The sequence below is a fragment of the Oncorhynchus masou genome, chromosome 6 (genome assembly GCF_036934945.1).
Source record: "Oncorhynchus masou masou isolate Uvic2021 chromosome 6, UVic_Omas_1.1, whole genome shotgun sequence".
Taxonomy (NCBI): Eukaryota; Metazoa; Chordata; class Actinopteri; order Salmoniformes; family Salmonidae; genus Oncorhynchus; species Oncorhynchus masou.
In genome coordinates, this window is record NC_088217.1 from 49,790,856 (window position 1) to 49,813,658 (window position 22,803).

Consider the following 22,803-nt stretch of genomic DNA (forward strand, 5'->3'; position numbering starts at 1 on the left):
CACAACCCTAACTTAACTCTAGATTCATGCCTACATCCCACTTCAACCATAACCCTAGCTTCATGCTTACGTCCCACTTCAACCCTTACTTAACCCTAGCTTCATGCCTACGTCCCACTTCAACCCTAACTTAACCCTAGCTTCATGCCTACACCCCACTTCAATTCTAACTTAACCCTAGCTTCATGCCTACACCCCACTTCAACCCTAACTTAACCCTAGCTTCATGCCTACATTCCACTTCAACCCTAACTTAATCATAACTTCACCCCAGTTCAACCCTAACTTAACCCTAGCTTCATGCCTACATCCCACTTCAACCCTAACTTAATCATAACTTCACCCCAGTTCAACCCTAACTTAACCCTAGCTTCATGCCTACATCCCACTTCAACCTTAACTTAATCGTAGCTTCATGCCTACACCCCAGTTCAACCCTAACCCTAGTATCAGCCTAATATTGGCATAACCATTATGTTCAACCCTGGCTCAAACCTTAACCTAACCCCTCCAAATAGGGCTCCCCCACCTCTGAATTCCCAATTTAAAGGTGCTAAACCTAGAATTTAGCAGAATTTCTACATTGTCCACTTGACCCAATTTCCACTAGATAACACAGCCACAAGCAGCTTTCCCATTTTGACAACAGATGCAGCTCTGTTGAGAGACATCAATAAGTGAATATCACAGCCAATCACATCACTGGAGGGTTAGTAATACTGTGAAACACTATAATTCCACTATTACTGCAGCTATATTATGGACATTTTCAACAACAACAAAAAACTTGTATGCAACCATAGACCAAGCTGCAATTCAGATCAAAATAGGGGGTCATTATATTCAAAAATAAATATCAGTGTTCAGTTTAATGGAATTGAATTACATTGAATCTTAACAAGGCACTTCATGGAAAAATGTACATTTGTTAATTTGGTGTCTTTTTAGATTGTTCTATTTTATTGTATGTTTGTTGTCAAATATTGCCTTTACATTCAAATAAAGCAGATTTTGTGAAAATCTTTTTGTTTGTCTTATTGTGTTAACTTTTAGCCTACTTGTTTAGGTTTCTTGTGTGGTCTCAGTTTTCCCACTCACTCAAAAGTGGTCTCTAATGAGAAGTAATTTCCTCCCATTGACTGAATCCAGCCTGACAACAGTAGCCAACTGTACTGTACTAGAGACAGACTAACCCAGAATGAGTTATACAGTACATCTCCCATATTCCCACACAGTTGCCCATATATCAAAGCAATGGATCACTTTAAACTGGTAGTCTACTCAACTATAGTGTGACTTTGGATACAACTTGACAAAACAAATACATGAGGTAAATTGCTCCTGACAAATGCAATAATAATGTATGTTGCTATGACAGTTAAGATCCTTCTGTCTCTATAAACTGACACTGAACACATACATTACATCTTTCTACTCTTACAACTTGATGTAGGGTTATGGACAAGTTAAAAGCAAAGTATTAATTATTCCCCATTGTATGTATACCATGCCAACATACGAATGTAATGTTTACAATATGTAGCTTTTCATGTGATTGACTCGGTTCATGACTGTGGGTGGGTCCAGCGCAGTGGGTAGTCAGTAGTCATTTTTAGTCAGTTGGTCCAGACTGTAGACTTTGGGGGAGGGCAGAGGAAATGGAAGTTTAAAACTCCCCCTGTATCCCACTCTGCATTCCAACCCCTGTCTTTCTCTACATTTTGGAGACCGAGTGTGGGAGAAGACGAAGAGTAGAGGGGGAGGAGATTGGCATCTGTGAGAAAAGCCCGATTGCAGCAGAAGACAGGGCTACTGAGGGTTACAGAACCAGCCACTTGGCCCCAGGAACTGAAATTTGCAATCTAAGGTAAGTCGCAATATCAAGGCTTTGAACTTGACTTGACAGTCTTGATAAATCTTTGGTTATAGTGATATCTATGATTTAGATATTGATTTAAAAGTGACACAAATATACTATATACCAACATCATTATGTGTGTTTTGAAATGGATACTTTTAAGAATCAGTGAAAGTATGTCATTTAATATAATTGTTATTCTCAATCTCGAGTGTAATGTTATCAGAGTCAATGTACTTTGTTTTCACGCCACAGTTCCCTTTCTGTCACTCGCTCAGCGTAACATACTATGGGGAGTCAATGTCAATGACCGATCATATTCACCTGATGAAAACTGAAATCACGCCCAACAGGCCAATGGATGCTGAGCCTGCCCTCTGAAGCCTTCCTGGTTATAATACCAGGCACGCATTCATTTCCTTTATTCTCCGCTCTTCAGCTCACCTAAAGGGAGAAAGGGTCACACAATCTACAAACTTTTCAAGGACACAAAGATTACGATTTTCGGCTTCAACTTCGGTGTCAGTTATTGGGGAGAGAGTACTGGTACCCCTAAATGTTACGAGTTTGGGTGTTGGTATCGGTTTTTGTGTTTGTTAAACGTCAACTTCTTTCTGTTCTTTCTGCTCTGCTTGTTCAGCTAATGCTTCCTTGCTTGGGTAGGATTTGTGTTGGCTAAAAACCCACTACTTTCTGCTCTGCTTGTGTAGCCAGTGCTTCCTTGCTTGAGTAAGATGGCCAGTGGTAAGAGTAAGTTCAAAAAGGCTAACCAGCTGAGTTTTAACCTCTGACCGTACCCTAGGGCATACTCACAAGCGTTGTCCTGTTTGCCTGGGGTGGAAACATGCTCAGTAGGCTTTTGGCTCGGACCAGTGAAGGGTCTTCCGATGAAACCAGTGAAGGATCTTCCGATGAAGCAACCTCAGGAATGGGTTGTCTGAGGAAAGAGCAGCAGCGGTGGTGGGAGTTCATTCCGGTTTCTCTGCCAGTGTTCAGAGTCTAGATTCTGGGGATGATATACTATCCCTGGATGGCTCAAGGGAAGCTCTGGGGCAGCCTAAAGCCCCAGCTTTAGATTTGGTGGTGGAGAGTGAACCATTGGTGGTTAACGCGCCTTTGATGGAGCTGTGTCGTCGGGTGGCATATCACCTGGAGATGGATTGGGTGTCTTCTCCTGGAGATGGATTGGGTGTCTTTCGCCGATGAGATGAAGGCGACCTGGGATTCCCCTCATTCAGCCAGGCTGATGTTACCAGGTTATGGCGAGATAATGATTGTAGAGGGTATGAAGAGGGCGGGGCACGTTTGCAGTCTGATGGATGGAAAACTGGTGATAAACTGAGCTCCAGATGCTAACAACGGGGCTAATCCTAGCAGGGTGCTTCCGAATAAACCGTGCCGGCAGATCAGATGGACAAAGTGTACCAGGGTGAGGGGTATGCCGGCCCGGTCATTGAATGTGGTCACAATGCTGCAGATGTATCATGTTGATTTGCTGCAGGAGCTGAATGCGACTGTGGAGGTGGGGAAGCCAGTTTCAGAGCTTCTCAACAAAATCCGTGCTACGGCTGATTTTGTACTGCGTCTGTCCCACTGTACTATCCTAGTTGGGGGGAAAGTATGGTAGCAGCGGTGGGGGCTCAGCGCCACCTCTGGTTGACATTGTCCTGGATTCCTGAGAGGGACAGGCGTATGTATTTTGACGAGCCAGTTTCACCAAAAGGTTGTTTAGCTTGGCTATGGAGTTCTAACAGGCCCCTTTCAGGGAGAAACAAAAACAGGACGCAGCTCTACGGGTCTTTTTCCAATGAAGATCCTTCACCGGGGCACCTCTGCAGTTCCCGAGGTGTGATGGGAAGGGTCTAGGCCAGAGGCAGGATGCCCCAGGCCAGGGGGCGGCTTCGGGGTTAGTTTTTGATCGTCTTGGTGCTTCTGGGCAGTGGCGGACGTCTTGGCACAGGCGCCATGCTTGGTCAAAGGAGACCAGGGTGAAAGAAGCAGACCTCACAACCCTAGCTGGAGGAGGTGTGTTTTTGGGGCCCTCCCCAAGCATTTACGGCGACAACAGTGCTCCCAAGTGGCTTGGTCAATGGGGGCAAGTTACTTGTTGCCAAAGTCCCCGAACCCGATGTGAGCCGGGTATCAGAATGGCAGTACCATGAAAGCACATTGTTTCTACCCAAGATTCCTCAGTGTTCAGGGGTATTGAGAGTGTGGTATCGTCCAGGTGTGTGCATTCCTCACATTCAGACGCACGGTTGTGGTGGATATGAAAACAAGCATGACAAAAACATTTTTTATCCCAGTCATTCAGGAGATAATGTTTAGGAAACTGGCAGCGTGATCTGTCCAGTGGCTGGCATGGTTAATGAGGACGGCGACGAGGGGGTACTGTCTGCAGTTCGCTGTGCATCCTCCTCCTTTTCGTGGCATCATTATGTCCATGGTCCCCGAGGTCCTAGCGTCTATCTTGAGAGAGATTTCCTCTCTCCTTCAAAAGCAGGCTATTCGGGTGGTCCCTATGTCTGAAGTACAGAGCGGTTGGTACAGCCGGTACTTCTTAGTTCCCAAGAGAGATGGAACGTTGTGTCCCATCCTGGACTTCTGTGTTTTGAACAAGCACCTCAAGGTTTACAAGTTCAAAATGCTCACACTCCTCCGGCTATTGTTGTCTGTGCGTCCCATCGATTGGTTCAAATACGTAAATCTGAAGGATGCGTATTTTCATGTGGCTAAACATCCAACTCACAGAAAGTTTCTGAGGTTTCATTTCGAGGGTGTGGCCTATGAGTTTCTGGTCCTGCCTTTCGGGCTCTCCCTATCACCCGCACCTTTTCTGTGGTGGCGGAGACGGCTTTAGCACCGGTGTGGTGCCAGGGATATGAGTATTGGCCTATCTGGGTGATTGGCTGGTCGTAGCGGTGTCGAGGGAACCGGAGGAGCTCCACACATTGGTTTCCCATATTCAGTCTCTGGGATTCATAGTGAATCACAAGAAAAGTTGTTTGACGCCGGCTCAGCGCTTTCAGTTTTTGGGTCTCGTTCTGGACTTGGTTCTGAATCAAGCGTTTTTGTCCCAACAGAGGAGGGTCGCATACCGGCTCTGTCTGGCAAGGTTTCAGCTAGAGCACTCTGTGCCTTTTCGCTTGTGCCTGCGGTTATTGGGTCTGATGACCTCTATGATAGCTCTGGTGTCACTGGGACTTCTGTTGATGCGTCTGTTTCAGTGTTGAGTTCAAGGTATCCCCGTGGTGCCTAAGGGACTTGTGACTGCTGTTGCAGGGGATTCTTATGGGCCAGGTAGTGTTCAGCAGGGTGATCACAACAGATGCATCCTTACTGGGATGGGGAGCGCTGTGTGTGGGCTACTTGGAAAGAGGGATTTGGTCAACAGTGCAAAGAGCGCAGCATATCAATTACCTAGAGCTTCTGACTGTTTTGCTAGCGCTGAGGCGTTTCCTTTCGATGTTTGAAGGCCAGAAATGTGATAGTAAGGTCCAACAACAGGACGGTGATGGCCTACATCAACAGGCATGGGGGGGGGGCACGGTCTCTCTCATTCTTACACATGGCCTGTTATCTGCTCGTATGGAGCAGTACGCATTTCCTGTTGCCCGGGGCAACGTATCTTCCTGGATCTCTCAACGTGGGTGATAGAGAATCATTGTACCATCTAAACCGCTGTGAAATATCTTTTTCATAAGCACAAATATTGTATTTTCAGCTGTTTCAAGCCGGTGTACAAAATCACACAAAAAAGACGCAAAAACTAAACTTATGAACTGGAAGCATAGAAATAGTGCACATAGAACAGATCTACCGCTTCTTAAACTTGCTTTCAATGAGAATGACAGATCTATAACACAAATGTGAATTTGGTCAGGTCTCCCAAAAGTTACATATTGCAGCTTTAAGTGTGTGTTATTGAACAGTAAGTTGCATTTCATGTCACTGTCTACATTATATTAGTCATGCACATGTCGAGTTTAGCACATTATATTTCCCTCAGCATTTACAATGTGTCAGCAGCTAAATGTGTTAATAAGCTAAGTAAGCTAGCATTGTGTATCTGTAGAATTGTGTATCTGTAGCATGTGTGCTTTAGCACTTCATATTGTGTATATGCATAGAGAACCTGTGTATAGCATCATTCCCTTAGTTACCACTTACATGCAAGTTCTGACTGAAAACTGGTGTAAGCAGACCACTATCTCAAATCTACTGCTGATAATCTGAATAATCCTTCCAAATCTTGGCAAGTAGTTGTAAGTCTGACATCCTAGAGGTGTGCCTCAAGGATCAATTTTAGGTCCACTGTTGTTAAGTATCTACATCAACAACATTGGGAAACTTTGAGACAGCTGATGTACATTTTTATGTGGATGACACTGTTCTCTATTCAAGCGGCAGTAGTTTGACTTTGGCTTAAAAACAAACTCAAATGGCTTTTAACATCATTCAACAGAATCTGTACGATTTGAAGGTTGTTCTGAATTGCTCTAAAACAAAATACATGTTATTTTTCCAATACTAAACACTCTGAAAATCATGTCATTACTACCTTGAAAAGGAAGTCTACAGAGCAAGTAAAGACAAATATCTAGGAGTTTTGGCGGATGAGAAGCTGAGCTTCACTAATCATGTTGAGGGCCTGGTAAAGAAGATCAAATTGAGAATAGTTTTTTTCCAGGCTTGTTTTTCTTTGGAGGCCAGATAAGAGCTGCCACGGTGTACATTCCTGTCTTCGACTACCGTGATGGTATTTATATGCAGACCTCAAGCACTACCCTGAAGGCACTTGATTCCGTGTATCATGCAGCTCTTAGGTTTATTACCGTCCAAAAGCGTCTGACACGCCACTGTGATCTCTATAGTGCTGTCAGCTGGTCTTCGCTGACTCTATGTCGGCTTTAACATTGGCATGCTATGATCAATAAGGCCATTTTTGGAAGACTGTCACTTGATCTCTGTTCTTATTTGACAAGGTCAGAAAATAAATACCAGTTACAGTCTCACTCCTACTTACTTCTAACGGTCCCCAAAATCAGAACGGATCATTGCAAGAAAAGTGTTTTAACTACTCAGCTCGGTGGTCTTGGAATTCTCTCCAGACCAGCTTGAAACCCCAGGATCTTGTTACTGAGGAATGTGATTGTCATTCGGACTTGGTGCGGTGGTACATTGGATTGACTAGTTCATCTATGGCGCTTGTATGTCTGTCATTTCAATGTATTTGTGTCTTACTAAAAACAAAAACAAAAAATGATGGTGTGCCTATGTCTGTAAGTTGTTACAGTTGGTCTGATATTTGTCCCTGGTAGTCCTTTATTAGTGGACGACGGGTCGCACCAATAATCGTCATTTCAGTCATACTGCATGAGGAGTTATTGTACACCCGTCTATTAAATGGATGTATGCTTTTGCACACTATTTGGGTTAAGATAGCACTTTAGCGTGCCTTTCCAGTGTATTAATCCAGTTAGCATTTAGTAGTTAGTCAAGCCTAACATGGCGCCGGCGCATGTTACTTCGGTGATTGTGTTGTGTCCCACCCTTTCCAATGTCTTTATGGGATTCAGTGAGATTCCATCCATTCAGTTATTAGTAATGGTGTAGTCATTCATGTGTTATTGCCAACTAGTGGTGCTTTAGTTTAAACCTTGCATGTGTAATAACCTGTTATAGTGATGTCATATAGTTTATATTTGTCATGCAATGTCATTGTATAATAGCTGTATATCATTCCTGATTTTGATGGCACTTTAGTTATCTGCTTCCTCCTATAGGAAAACCACATATACACACACACATACACACACGCCTTCACACCCAAGTGTGCCTTGGGTCAAGCCGTAGCTCTGTACATACTGTGCTGCCTTCATACGGTGCTGTTACATACGGTCTATCTTGAAGTAAACTGCAAGTCAACTATTCACTGTGTCTTCCCATCAGTGCATCCTGACCGAGGCCCAGATGCATGCACGCCCATACCAAACCAGCAACCTAAGAATAATACACCTTTAGCCCTCCACTACATTGTGGTCCGTTCAAACCTGGTTAAAGTGTTTACTCCCAGATCAAGATGCAGCGAGTTACCGGTGAAGCCTGGACCTGGTCTGATCATCCACGGCGCCACGCCTGACCTTATCCTAGTTGTTGTAGCACAGCAGAGTATTCACAGTATTCACAGTATGCACAGTATGCACAGTATTCACATGGGAAAGAAAACGACCTTCAGCCTCTTATTGAGGGAGCTGCCAAGACAACACTCCTCGCCACCCAGTCCCTTCCTCTCCAGCCAGGCCAGATGGGACACAACTCCAGACGAGTGGGAGACCTTCAGAGAGTACAGGTTCGTCCCAGACTCCCATCTGAGCCACGAGAACAGAGGGACAGTCTCACTCAGCTACGTGAGCAACAAGAAGAGACCTCATATCCCAGTCTATAGCTAGACTCTCTCTCACTAAGCCAGCCTCTACAGAGTCCTCATCCTGAGGCATCCCTGCAGCAGAGAGAGTTCTGCCGACACCACCACGGCCCGCATCAGAGCTTGCTGAGCACGTGGAGCCATCACCCAATGAAGAGGATAAGGCTTGTGATGGACAGTATGACAACTGTGAGTTGACTGACCCTCCACCGTGGCCTCAGCATGTGATGAGTCACTTATGCCATGTCATCAGAGTGGCACTCCAAGCCTACAGTGCAGCTACCAAGAGCCTCCTCCAGCAACAGCTGAGTTGTCTCAGTCCCGGCACTCACCACACCTGTCTGAAGGCTATTCATCCACTAGTGGTCCAGCTAAGAGACATACTGTACCTACCTATCAGCTCCCAGACATTTCCAGTGTGGAGAACCAGCCCGCTGACGGTGCCAGGGTGTATCTACCTTTCCCTGCCACTGGTTCTCATTTTGCCCTCAGCATGGGTATCCATCCTGTTCCTGACAAGGTGTTCCAGTCTGCCACCGTTAGCCAACAGTAGCCTGCAGCCAGCTGCTGTTCCCGAGTGGCCACCCTCTCCAGCTACAGAGCATCAGTCAGCAGTCAGCCATCGTGGAGCTCTAGACCACCAGTATCTCTTCCACCAGCTGTAGCCCAGGGATCCTCAGCCCCTGTCCCAGTATCTCTTCCACCAGCTGTAGCCCAGGGGTCACCACCTGTCTCTAAACTAAGAGTCATCCCTGTTCCAGTTAGTGGGGCTTCAGAAGCCAACAACAAGCCCCCACCTGCTCCTGATGAGGAGCACAGCTCATCTCCAGCCACGGTCCCTCCCATGTTGCTAGGACTACAGTACTACAGTAAGTCTTACAGGTCCCCTTACAGATTGTATATCACCATAGTATGTCATACCGAGTGACCAAATGAAAGGGAACGTACAGTTTTGAATATAACTACTGTTCCCTAAAGGAGGGAGCGAAGTATAACATATTTTGGCCCCGCGCCGTCAGGGGGTTTGGGCTTGCTGAAGAGCGGTACTGAATTGAGGAAATAAATGCGAGCATCTATATTATAGCAAGGAAGGCGGGGCTTCCGAGGGCAGTCTCGGCATCAATTGGCCCATTGGGAGTGATTTCAGTTTTCTTCAGGTGAATATGATTGGTCGTTGACTCCCCATAGTATTCTTTTGACTCATTCCCTCCTTCAGGGAACAGTAGCTATATTCATAACTGTACATTCTCCCTCCTACTATGTTAATTCCTCAGGTTTGCTCCTCTTCGTACTAGGTAAGTACTACATAAACAGTACAGTTTACATCAGCAGTGAAAAAGCCTAATGCCAACCCGATAAAGAATGTGACGAGACACATACCTTTTCGAATAGTCATTACCAATCTAATGGAAAAAAAATCTCCCTCTCACTATTTCACGCAGGGGAACATGTATGTGTTGTATTTGAATTTAGAAAAGAGAAGTACAGTACACACACACACACACACACACACACACACACACACACACACACACACACACACAGTCTGCTCTATTCTGGAACTGAATGTCTGAACCTAGTCCTCCATTGGCATAAACAGGCGCTGTCAGAATGGGCCAGCTTGAATGGGCAAGCTAGAGGAGACTGCGAAATGGACTCCTCTCAAGAAATACTCTTATTCCAGCCATTTGTTGTTGAATGGTGATGCATATTAGATTATTTACAGTATGAGGATGGGGATGGGATATAACCTTGTCCTGCATTGCTTCTAGACATCTGTATATATGTGCACAGGCTCACAGAAAGGCATACGTCTACATACAGTTGAGGTCGGAAGTTTACATACACTTAGTTTGGAGTCATTAAAACTCCACAAATTTCTTGTTAAAAAACGATAGTTTTGGCAAGTCGGTTAGGACATCTACTTTGTGTATGATACAAGTAATTTTTCCAACAATTGTTAACAGACAGATTATTTCACTTATAATTCACTGTATCACAATTCTAGTGGGTCAGAAGTTTCCATACACTAAGTTGACTGTGCGTTTAAACAGCTTGGAAAGTTCCAGAAAATGATGTCATGGCTTTAGAAGTTTCTGATAGGCTAATTGACATAATTTGGGTCAATTGGAGATGTACCTGTGGATGTATTTCAAGGCCTACCTTCAAACTCAGTGCCCCTGTGCTTGACATCATGGGAAAGTCAAACGAAATCAGGCAAGACCTCAGAAAAATAAATTGTAGACCTCCACAAATCTGGTTCATCCTTGGGAACAATTTCCAAACACCTGAAGTTACCACATTCATCTGTACTAACAATAGTACGCAAGTATAAACACCATGGGACCACACAGCCGTCATACCGCTCAGGAAGGAGACGTGTTCTGTCTCCTAGAGATGAATGTACTTTGGTGCGAAAAGTGCAAAACAATCTCAGAACAACAGCAAAGGACCTTGCTGGAGGAAACAGGTACAAAAGTATCTACATCCACAGTAAAATGAGGCCAATATCGACATAACCTGAAAGGCCACTCAGCAAGGAAGAAGCCACTGCGCCAAAACTGCCATAAAAAAGACAGATTACGGTTTGTAACTGCACATGGGGACAAAGATCATACTTTTTGGAGAAATGTCCTCTGGTTTGATGAAACAAAAAATAGAACTGTTTGGACATAATGATCATTGTTATGTTTGGAGGACAAAGGGGGAGGCTTGCAAGCCAAAGAACACCATCCCAACCGTGAAGCACGGGGGTGGCAGCATCATGTTGTGGGGGTGCTTTGCTGCAGGAGGGACTGGTGCACTTCACAAAATAGATGGCATCATGAGGTAGGAAAACTATGTGGATGTATTGAAGCAACATCTCAAGACGTCAGTCAGGAAGTTAAAGCCTGGTCGCAAATGGGTCTTCCAAATGGGCAATGACCCCAAGCATACTTCCAAAGTTGTGGCAAAATGGCTTAAGGCCAACAGAGTGTGAGCAAGGAGATCTACTAACCTAGTTATACCAGCTCTGTCAGGAGGAATGGGCCAAAATTCACCCAACTTATTGTGGGAAGCTTGTGGAAGGCTACCCAAAACGTTTGACCAAAGTTAAACAATTTAAAGGCAATGCTACCAAATACTAATTGAGTGCATAAACACTTCTGACCCACTGGGAATGTGAGGAAAGAAATAAAAGCTGAAATAAATAATTATCTCTACTGCTATTATGACATTTCACATTCTTCAAATAAAGTGGTGATCCTAACTGACCAAAGACCAGGAATTTTTACTAGAATTAAATGTCAGGAAAAACCGAGTCTAAATATATTTGTCTAAGGTGTATGTCAACTTCCGATTTCAACTGTACATGTTTCTAGTCTGATTGAAATGATAATAGTAATAATAGTAGCAGCAGACAGCGGTTTCAGACAAGTGACGGGACATTTACTTACTAAACCTACAACATGTTGGAGCTCTGCTATGTTCTTCAAACGCAGTTCAGGCTCTCTAGATACCCCTGACTTATTCCCCTGACTAAGATGCCTGTGGTGGGTTGATAGATAGGCAGAGAGAGATAATCACTGCAGGCATATGTTGAGGAGCATGATGAAAGTGAACATATTTCCCCCTGAGAGAGCGATAGAGAGAGAGAGAGCGATAGAGAGAGCGATAGAGAGAGAGAGAGCGATAGAGAGAGAGAGCGAGAGAGAGAGCGAGAGTATTTCAGGCAACTATCTCAAGACTCTGTCTATGTCCAGGACCCCTGGGTGTGGCCTCAGTGGAAGCTCCCAGCAGCAGCCATCATGGTTCTCCTGCTCATGTCTGTGACTGTGCTGCATCTGCTCACTCTGGCCATGCTGTTCATCGCTACCATGGAGAAGGTGAGACACTCTCCACTGTTAGCCAATCTCAACAACTAACACAGTTAGTGTGAGAGAGGTAGAACAATTATTGTTATCAATCAATAATAATAAAGCTCCTGGCATTGACAACTACGATGGAAAGCTACTGAGGATGGTAGCTTACTCTATGGCCACTCCTATCTGTCATATCTTTAATCAGAGTCTAGAGGGAGCTGCACCACTGCACCATTCGGGGGGCTCACGAATGGTGCAGCGGTCTAAGGCACTGCATCTCAGTGCGAGAGGCATCATTACAGACCCTGGTTTGAATCCAGACTGTATCACAACCGACCGTGATTGGGAGTCCCATGATTGGAAGTCCCATTGTGCGGTGCACAATTGGCCCAGCGTCGTCCAGGTTTAGCCTATGTAGACCATCATTGTAAATAAGAATTTGTTCACTGACTTGCCTAGTTAAATAAAGGTTAAATAAAAATAATAATATATAAAAAATTGTCCTCAGGCATGGAGGGAAGTCAAAGGAATTCTGCTACCCAAGAGTGATAAAACAACCTTTACTGGTTCTAACAGCAGACGTTTCTGCCAGCTCTTAGCAAACTATTGTAAAAATGGTGTTTGCCCAAATACAATGCCTTTTCTCTGACACACACACTTACCCCACCAGACATGCCACCACGGGTCTTTCACAGTCCCCAAATCCAGAACAAATTCAAGAAAGTGTACATAATTTTATGGAGACATCATTGCATGGAACTCCCTTCCATCTCATATTGCTTAAATGAACAGCAACCCTTTTTTGAAACAGATAAAGCAACACCTCACAACGACTCTCCCTTATTTGACCTAGTTATGTTGTGTGTATGTATTGATATGTAGGCCATGTGTGCCATTTTTACATGTATGTACTGTAGTTCTGTCTTTGAGCTGTTCTTGTCTATTAATGTTCTGTAATATGTCATGTTTCGTGTTTTGCGTGAACCCCAGGAAGCGTAGCTGCTGCTTTCGCAACAGCTAATGGGGATCCTAATAAAATACCAAAATACCAAGTCCGACTCTGCAGCACTCCCTTTTCCTGGCATATGTTGCTGATATGAGTATCAAAGGCTGAAGAGAGCAACCACAACAACGTTGAATATCAACCTACGGATAGTACTATGGTGCTTAAGATAAACCTACCGTGACCTTATATAACATGCAGGAATTTGATTTATGGATATCCAATCACATCGAAAACTCTGAAGGAATCCAACAGTGGGACGTAGCCTTCCCACTTTTATGATATGGGCAGATTGCCTGCTGAACTAAACCTTTCTTCTATTGTGTGTCTCGCTCTAGTCCTGGTGGGTCTGGACCGATGCTGAGATCACAGACCTCTGGTATAACTGCATTCATGACAACGCAACGGGAAACTGGCTGTGTGCTGCCTCTAATGAAAATGGTGAATAAAATAGGACGTTTTATCCAGGCTTCGTGTGGTCTTTAGGATCTAGTCTACATGTGAATGAGGATGTCACTTTATGTAACCACTTCCCATCGTTATTCTGTGTAATTATGCCTTTGCGTGATCATGTGCATGTTGTTTGTGTTTTTGTGTTTCAATGTAGTCTTTATATTCAATGTGTCTATGTGTTGTCCCAATGACATCTCTCGTTCCTCCAGACTGGTTGCAGGCTGTCCAAGCCCTGATGGTCTTCTCTGTGGTCTTCTCCTCTATCTCCTTCCTGGTCTTCCTGGGTCAGCTCTTCACATTGTCTAAAGTCGGGCTCTTCTATTTCACAGGCCTTTGTCAGGTCTTCGCAGGTACTGTACTGGACCAGAACTCACCAGTTTATGGCAGCCAGTTATTTTGTGTGTGTACTTACTGTATATTATTTTAGAGGGTTTGTCATTAACCTAGATAAGTTGCTTCCTCATTCTCTGTTAATTGTGGTTATTGATTCACACACGTTTATTCTCGGAAGATAATTTACCCTCCCTGTCCCCTGTCTGCTTTGCTCCTCCAGGTTTCACATCATTTGCCGCCTCGCTCATCTTCACGTTCCACCGTAAGGAGATCCTGGAGGACTCTAGAGACCTAAGCATGGGTCACTTTGGCTACGGCTTCATCCTGGCATGGTCCTGTGTACCCCTCCTGCTCTTCAGTGGAGTTCTGTATGTCCACCTGCGCAAGAGGCAGTGAGCCAAGACAGACGTGAGGTCAATCAGCAGCATCATTCAATATTACTTGGTACTGTTATCCTGTTATCACTCGACTGTGGTGAACAACAACAGAGACGCAATGTGCGATGAAAGAGAGGTCTTTATTTTCTCTGTAATAGATTCCCAATGGGATTTACATACACTACATGACCAAAAGTATGTGGACACCTGCTCATCGAACACCTCATTCCAAAATCATGGGCATTAATATGGAGTTGGTCCCCCCCCCCCCCTTTACTGCAATAACAGCATCAACTCTTCTGGGAAGCATTTCCACTATATGTTGGAACATTGCTGGAGGGACTTGCTTCCATTCAGCCACAAGAGCATTAAGTGAGATCCGGCACTGATGTTGGGCAATTATGCTTTGCTCACAGTCAGCATTCCAATTCATACCACAGGAGTTAGATGGGGGCTCTGTGCAGGCCAGTCAAGTTCTTCCACACTGATCTCGACAAAGCATTTCTGTATGGACCTTGCTTTGTGCACGGGGTCATTGTCATGCTGAAACAGGAAAGGGCCTTCCCCAATCTGTAACCACAAAGTTGGAAGCACAGAATCGTCTAGAACGTCATTGTATGCTGTTGTGTTAAGATTTCCCTTCACTGGAACTAAGGGGCCGAGCCCAAACCATGAAAAACAGCCCCAGACTATTATTCCTCCTCCACCAAACTTTACAGTTGGTACTATGCATTGGGGCAGGTAGTGTTCTCCTGGCATCCACCAAACCCAGAGTCGTCCATCGGACTGCCAGATGGTGAAGAGGGATTCATCACTCCAGAGAATGCGTTTCCACTGCTCCAGAGTAGTCCAATGGCAGAAAGCTTTACACCACTCCAGCAGACGCTTGGCATTGAGCATGGTGATTTTAGGCTTGTGTGCGGCTGCTCGGCCAGGGAAACCAATTTCATGAAGATCCAGATGAACAGTTCTTGTGCTGATGTTGCTTCCAGAGGCAGTTTGGAACTCGGTAGTGAGTGTTGCAACTGAGGACAGAATTTTTATGCGCTACGCCCTTCAGCACTCGGCGGTCCCGTTCTGTCAGCTTGTGTGGCCTACCACTTCGCGGCTGAGCCGTTGTTGCTCCTAGACATTCCACTTCACAATGACAGCACTTACAGTTGACCGGGGTAGCTCTAGAAGTGCAGAAATTTGACAAACTGACTTGTTGGAAAGTTAGCATCCTATGACCGTGCCACGAGCGCTGTCATTAAGGCCATTCTTCTGCCGATGTTTTCCTATGGAGATTGCATGGCTGTGTGCTAAATTTTATACACCTGTCAGCAACGGGTGTGGCTGAAATAGCCATACCCACTAATTTGAATGGGTGTCCACATACTTCTATATAAATATAGTGTATGTATTGTGTGCATACTATTACTGTATCTGTGAAATACACTTTTTCTCATTTAATCTTGAGTCATTTCATTTTATAGAACAATTTTTGACTGTAGGCAATATTGCTGCAGCTTGGGTTAATTCTGTCGTTTCTGTGATGAAGTATTTGATTGCATAAAATCTTCCTCATGATCAGCAAGAAAAAAAAGTTGTGGAGTTAATGGCAGAGGGGCTCTTGTGTGTTTAATTCCTCTGTGAAAGCTTCTTTAAATTCCTACCACGTGCCCATTGTGAAGAACTCCAGTATGCCGTACTATAATAACCTCTGTAGGGTGTGCCACTATGTTCTTTGAGCTTCAGAGACACTCCTGTGAACGGGCATTCATAGGTAGCTACCACACTCACACCACAACATTACTATCTTACTCTAAAAAAACAAACACTTTATGGTCAAATAACATCATTAGCTGACTGTTCCACTTTGTAGAAACCCCTTGTGACATCATTCTGTGCATGGATGGTGGAAATTCGATGAGAGTCAATAGGTGTGGGAAGAGAGGACTGCCCCCAGCGAGGTTTCCCCAGGCAGTCAATGGGACTCCAGTCCTGCTCCTGTGGCTAGCAGACCTGCCCGTCTGGCTGGACCGGTCTCAGGAGTCAACTATGAAGTGAATGAAAAGGTTTTCACCACATAATAGACAACACAAGGGAAGAAATATTACATACACTCTCTGTAGGGAGTCACCTAAAAACGGCTTTATTTTGGAAGATAGACACACAGAATCCACAAGTTGGAACACAAGTTGACATGAGGATTTGAAAGTTGTCCGCTGTGCACTTCAGGGTAAGAAGTGGCCATTCTCTCGAGGAAACAGGGTCGTGACCCAATCGTGGCTGCGAGAGACTGAAAGGATCTGTCAGCAGAGCAGAACGCTTGGAGCAGAGAGAGAGGCAATGTGAGCAGAGAGAGAGGAGGAAGGTGAGAGTGAGGGATGAGTTGTATGAGAGGGGGAGGAGGAAGATAAGAGAATCTGTTATAAGTTGGAGGTAATCAGTCATCATATTTTAGGACATGAAGTATGAGTGTGAAGGGTGAGTTGTCTTTTTCTATCGCCACTATCATTATTTCATCATTTTTAGTGGTTATGATCTCTTTAGTGATTATATATCATAACTCACTCAGAGCTATTTGTTCCTTACGTCAACAAGGACTTGTGACATGTTTGTGAAAGGCTGGGAACTTTTTTTGCCTGTGTTTTCAAGATCGTTCCCTTGAAGATATATCTGTGTCCTTACCTTATTTAACTGATTCTGGACAGTGCTTTCAATGAGATCTAATGCGAGAATCAAGATTCATTGGTGACTGCGTTTCTCTCAGAGGAAACAGAGGTAGTGAAAAGGAGACTTCTACCGCACACAATTTCCCAGTAACAAATAGCATATAATCACCAGCTAGTGTAATTGGTGTCATGATTTTGGCTGGACCTGTGCTGCCCTAGTAGTGCTTGTAGGTGGGGGTGTACCCCCCCCCCCCTCCCCCGCAGAGTTCAAAAGACAACCCTCATTCCCAAAGACCGAGGAGGCTACATACTGTACGGCCATGTCAAACTCCCAGGAACAGAGTCTGAATAAGGATGTGATATTTCTGCCGATGTCTGAGTCCAGCCCAGAGTACCTTCACTGCGAGAGGGAGCGCTATGCGCTAGAACGCCTGCTGAGTGCGGGCCCCGAGGCCTTCTACACTACGTTGAGTGCAGAGCACCTCGTCCCCTTCCTCTCCCCAGAGGAGGTGAACCAGATCAGTGGCAGGGTCAAGGACTACCATAGCAGCTATGAGGAGTTGGAGGGGGCTGAGGAGGGTGGCAACTCAGGTGTGCAAGACTTCTCCGCCAGGTACTTCCCCACCCACTCAGACATCCCTGCACCGTGCCTGGAGCTGGGCTGGCCTGAGGGGGTCACCTGGGTGGGAATGGGACGTGCCATGGTCTACACCAGCCCACCTGCAGATGAACAACCTCCTGTCAGAGAGATCATCAGAAGACTACTGCAGGGGGCTAGCAAGGTATGTCTGAGTGATTAAAGATGATATACATGCATTTGGCACATCAGTTAAAATATTGGATTGTATGACGATTATTTGTAGCGGATGGCTGAGTTCATCGCTACTGGCTTTAATGGGACCTAGAGGTGCTGTCAAGCCGGATCCAGAAATACCTTTTCTTTGCTGGGTCAGTGTTGTTGATGGTGCCTCTTCAGTATGTTGTGTTAGGGTTTGCGACCTGGTCAGGGAGGAATATCCACTCTGTCACATATTAATATTCCTCTGACAGAGTGTCTGCTGTACAGGTTGTTGCCATGGTGACAGACAGACTGACAGATAGCACTGTGATTGGGGATCTACGCACTATCGCTTCACGGGGAGTCCCTGTTTACATTGTCCTGAACCAGAGATCCAGCCAGGAGAACCTCCCCCCTCACAGGCTGAGGCATCCGGTGAGTAACTCCACCATATAAGGACTACAGACTCTGACTCCTGATGTCATTCATACCACTTAGCCAATCCCACATACCTTGTTAATTCACACAGTACCAAAACAACAGCTCAACATTTTAATAATCTTTGTCACAGTGCATCAGGTTTCATAAAAGCAGTACGAACTTTATGAGAGGGGAGTCATTAACCTGACATCTGGCTCTTGTGGAGCTGATGCACACCCAGGCTGACTAGTCTCTGGTAACTCCTTTTTTTGGGCATTTGTGGAATGTATCTGGGTGAAGCAACACAACTGAACAGGTTGTTCTGCATTTACTGTGTCAGTCTGTGCATCTCTTGGTGTGGCTAAAGTCACGTCTGTGGTAATGATATACAAGACAAAGGATATTATGGTGGACTACAGGAAAAGGAGTTCCGAGCACACCTCCATTCTCATCGATGGGGCTGTAGTGGAGCAGGTTGAGAGCTTCAAGTTCCTTGGTGTCCACATCACCAACAAACTAACGTGGTCCAAGCACACCAAGACAGTCGTGAAGAGGGCACAACAAAACCTATTCCCCCTCAGGAGACTGAAAAGATTTGGCATGGGTCCTCAGAACCTCAAAAGGCTTTAGAGCTGCACCATCGAGAGCATCCTGACGGGTTGCATCACCGCCTGGTATGGCAACTGCTCTGCCTCCGACCGCAAGGCACTACAGAAGGTAGTGCGTACGGCCTAGTACGTCACCGGGGCCAAGCTTCCTGCCATCCATGACCTCTATACGAGACGGTGTCAGAGGAAGGCCCTAAATATTGTCAAAAACTCCAGCCACCTGAGTCAGAGACTATTCTCTCTGCTACCACATGGCAAGCAATACTGGAGCAAAAAGTCTAGGTCCAAGACACTTCTCAAAAGCTTCTACACATTACCTCAATTACCTCGACTAACCGGTGCCCCCACACATTGACTCTGTACCGGTACCTCCTGTAGCCTCGCTATTGTTATTTTACTGCTGCTCTTGAATTATTTCTTACATTTATTTTTTACTTTTTAAATTTCTTAAAACTGCATTGTGGGTTAAGGGCTTGTAAGTAAGCATTTCACTCTAAGGTCTACACTTGTTGTATTCGGCGTATGTGACAAATAACATTTGATTTGATGTATACTGTATTCTGTATTCTGGCAGTATTAAAATAAATTCAAAGTCTATGTCTGAATCGACAGGGTTAAAAGCAAGTTGATTACCTTGTATTCTCCACTTCACAGAATATACAGGTTCGTGTTCTTGGAGGAAAGACCTTCTGTTCGCGGGAGGGAAAGATAGTGATGGGGGAATTGAAGGACAACTTCCTCCTGGTGGATTTGGAGACCGTGGTTAATGGCAGCTACAGGTAAAGCAGCTAGGTGCTCTCCACAGTCTATAACGTATTACATACTCAGTTACCCTCTGACATCAAATAACAGCTTGTTATTATGTTCACGAGCTTCACATGGTCAGACGCCCACCTGCACCGGCAGCTGGTGACGGTGCTGAGTGGCCCCGTAGTGGAATCCTTCGACCGAGAGTTCCGGATCCTCTTTGCAGCCTCACTTCCAGTTCCAGACACATGGACGACCCCCAAGGCCCCAAGAGATGAGCCCCATCACCACTCAGTGCTCCTGGACCTCAACAACCGGCCCAAGTATTTCCCCATGGAGCCTATCAACAGCCCCCCTGCTCCCCCACCTGCGGACTACACCCTGGATTGGGAGGCCCTGGGCGTCATCCACAGAGGAAGTCCTGCCAATCAACACGGTGAACCCATGGACATGAATGTGAACATGGAGGAACCATTGCAGCATTTTACAGCAGTGAACAAAAAGGCACCTTTTGGGGAGGAGTTTTGTCTGAAGGAAGTTGATCACCTCACAACTACGCATGCATACGAGGGGAGGTATGTGTGATGAAACCAGAGGGATTGCCACAATGTGATTTCCATACCTGTTTTTATGCCACAGAAGGCCAGATTTCCTAACTATTTGAAACCAGTGAAAGGTTTTTGATCAGCGCGTGTACGGCGCTAAAGTGTACCAAAAGTCAGTTTCGTGTACTCAGGTTTGATCGTTTACCTTTCATTCCCTTCTAAACATGTGTCAACAGGTGCAAACATGGCCCTTGTGTCAACGCAGGCCCATATTGTTGTGAGCTTCGGGGTGTAGAAACCTTAGAACATATGAAGCCAGTCATAGAACGCACGTAATGTGTGATTGTATGTACTGTGAGCCACTGTCTTGATTGTATTTGCTCTCTGTGTCACCTTTATCTGTAATACTTTTTTCTTGTGGGGACAGTAGCAGTTTCTGTATGATTGGTGCTCAGGTCATTTTTGTTCTTTTCACGTTACAGAATATGGGCCAACAATGTCAATTCGGAGAGCGAAATTCAGCTGGATAATCAAACGACTTTTAAGTGAGTCCATTTTTGGGAAGTATGAGACTCATACGTGCTCGGTTTGCAATGTCATGGCATATCCTGAAGAAGAGAATGAGTTTTATTTAGAATAACTCTCCACAATACTTTGAGTAGCAATGTTATAACACCTGTCTGGTTTCGGATGATTTTGCAGCGGAGATTTACCCTCTAAGGAAGAGAACCAGCCGTCCGCTGAAACAGAAACCCAACACAGGTGTGTAAACGCTGTGATAATTGTGACTATAATTGTGATTGTGAATTAACTTTCAGAACTCCAATTAATTAAATGAATACATTACCATAGTAAACCTAGCCATACCCTGTCAGTAAATAGTACTAAAATCGAATTATTCTCTTGAAGGGTCCAACTCAAAACATATTGCATACACCTCTCTAAACAGAGGAGCTCTGAAGTTGATGAGAAAGAGTCTGTGGGGCCCAGTGAAAACAAAATGGAGACAGGCTCACGAGAAGAAGCTGTGGGCTTTCCCTCCAGAGAGAGAAGAGATCGTCCAACTAGAAGGGAAGATGTTATGGCAGAGGAGTTAGGCACAGAGGCAACTGAATCTAGAGTCAACTCTGGTGCTGATAGCCCCTCTATATCTAGGGTGAGCCTCTGGTTTATAAATATACATACAGTCCCACTGCTACTGATTCATCCTGTATGGAAATACGAATCTGTCTCATTTGGAGTACAATAAAATCAAATACTGTTAGATGTTAAAGGACAGAGTGTGGACAGTGAATGTTTGCCTTTCTCTTATGCAGAGACCTCTGATATTGAAGGTGCCTCAAAGTGAAAGCTTCAGCTCTTTGAGTGATATCATGAGGAGGCTGCGGCCTCGTCAGAGCTCTTCAACCCAGCTAAGGAGGGGTGCTAAGACCACCGTGTCAGAACTCAGCAGTTCCATGATGGACCTGAGTGTGATGCATACAGACCCAGGCTTTAAAGAGAAGGGACCATCAGTACCACAAGCCAGTGTAAGTGTAAGGATTTAGGATTTATGTCACACCCTCACTGTATGTATGTATGTATGTATGTATGTATGTATGTATGTATGTATGTATGTATGTATGTATGTATGTATGTATGTATGTATGTATGTATGTATGTATGTATGTATGTATGTATGTATGTATGTGTGTGTGTGTGTGTGTGTGTGAGAGAGAGCAAGATAAAAATAAGACCATCTACTGAGACATTCCCTGGTTTTCTCTTTTTCCGACAGTACTTTTCTGACCCTATTCGAATGACCCCAGCCTTCGCCCTGATGAGGAAGAGGAATGATGAGTTTAAAACAGGGATCCTTAGGCCTCCCAAAACCTTTCTGCCTCCTACCACCAGGCCTCGCACTGGCAGCGTTGGACTCCAGAGGGACTGGAGAAGGCCACAGAGTGACTGGGATCTAGGGAAGGAGGATAGAAAGTGATTGAGTGAAGAGGATGGAAGAGAACGGGGAAATGTCACGATGCGAATGGGACAGACAATGGTAGCTGCATTGAGAGCAGAGTCTAGTGTTGAATCACACAGACAAAATTGATGTGCAACTTCAGTGAAAATGCTTACTGTATTTACCTGGAAGATGAGGCAGGGAAGCCATCTGTTAATGACAGTAGTTTGAAATGTATTGTAATGTAATGTAACGTAATGGATGTGACCAATGTAAACTCAGTTGATCATCTCTCATAATACCGACGTTGTAGGTCCTACAAGATGGTAAAATGCTCAGCAGAACAAATCTAAACAGCCACAGTATTCATGGTTTCAGGCCCCACACAAATGTATACATACAGGTCGATGACTAGAACAATAGATTTCTTGACATATTCATTTGTTTCTTATGGAATATTGGATTAGGACTGTTTTTCATTATATGTCAAACTGAATAAAATAACCTTTCATAATGTTAATTCACACAGGTTGATCTGTTTAATATAACTTTCAATCCTATAATATTTTGTTTATTATCATGATTAACTATGTCTCTGTCCTCGCAAATATACTATATTGTATAGTCCAGGGAAGACAAAAAACAAACATATTTTCCATGGTATATACAGTATATCCCTTTCAGCCAAATAGTCATATTCTGGTTCAGTCGCCAGATGGCAGTAGTATTACGAGTATGTTCACGATATCCACAATGTGGGGATTCAGTTCCTCTGTAGAGAACACTCAGACAGTGTTCTTTACCAGGAGGAAGGTG

General features: G+C 44.7%; 2 protein-coding genes across 4 annotated transcripts; both read left to right on the forward strand.

Annotated features, from left to right (window-relative positions):
- Positions 1–1,659: 1,659 nt before the first annotated feature.
- On the forward strand, positions 1,660–15,745 carry LOC135542201 (epithelial membrane protein 3-like). 2 transcript variants are annotated; one of them, XM_064968983.1, is made up of 6 exons: positions 1,660–1,867; positions 9,560–9,580; positions 12,029–12,151; positions 13,469–13,571; positions 13,793–13,933; positions 14,137–15,745. In XM_064968983.1, exons 3-6 carry the CDS (start codon positions 12,074–12,076, stop codon positions 14,310–14,312), a joined length of 498 nt encoding a protein of 165 aa, XP_064825055.1. In that variant the 5' UTR covers positions 1,660–1,867; positions 9,560–9,580; positions 12,029–12,073; the 3' UTR covers positions 14,313–15,745. The 2 variants fall into 2 exon arrangements, with proteins under 2 accessions (XP_064825055.1, XP_064825054.1); XM_064968982.1 differs by lacking the exon at positions 9,560–9,580.
- Positions 15,746–16,213: 468 nt separating this feature from the next.
- fam83e (family with sequence similarity 83 member E) lies at positions 16,214–22,507 on the forward strand. 2 transcript variants are annotated; one of them, XM_064968985.1, is made up of 9 exons: positions 16,214–17,732; positions 18,017–18,163; positions 19,411–19,535; positions 19,629–20,078; positions 20,531–20,593; positions 20,751–20,810; positions 20,958–21,204; positions 21,365–21,577; positions 21,826–22,507. In XM_064968985.1, exons 1-9 carry the CDS (start codon positions 17,271–17,273, stop codon positions 22,024–22,026), a joined length of 1,968 nt encoding a protein of 655 aa, XP_064825057.1. In that variant the 5' UTR covers positions 16,214–17,270; the 3' UTR covers positions 22,027–22,507. The 2 variants fall into 2 exon arrangements, with proteins under 2 accessions (XP_064825057.1, XP_064825058.1); XM_064968986.1 differs by having other exon boundaries at positions 17,404–17,732; positions 18,001–18,163.
- Positions 22,508–22,803: the final 296 nt, after the last annotated feature.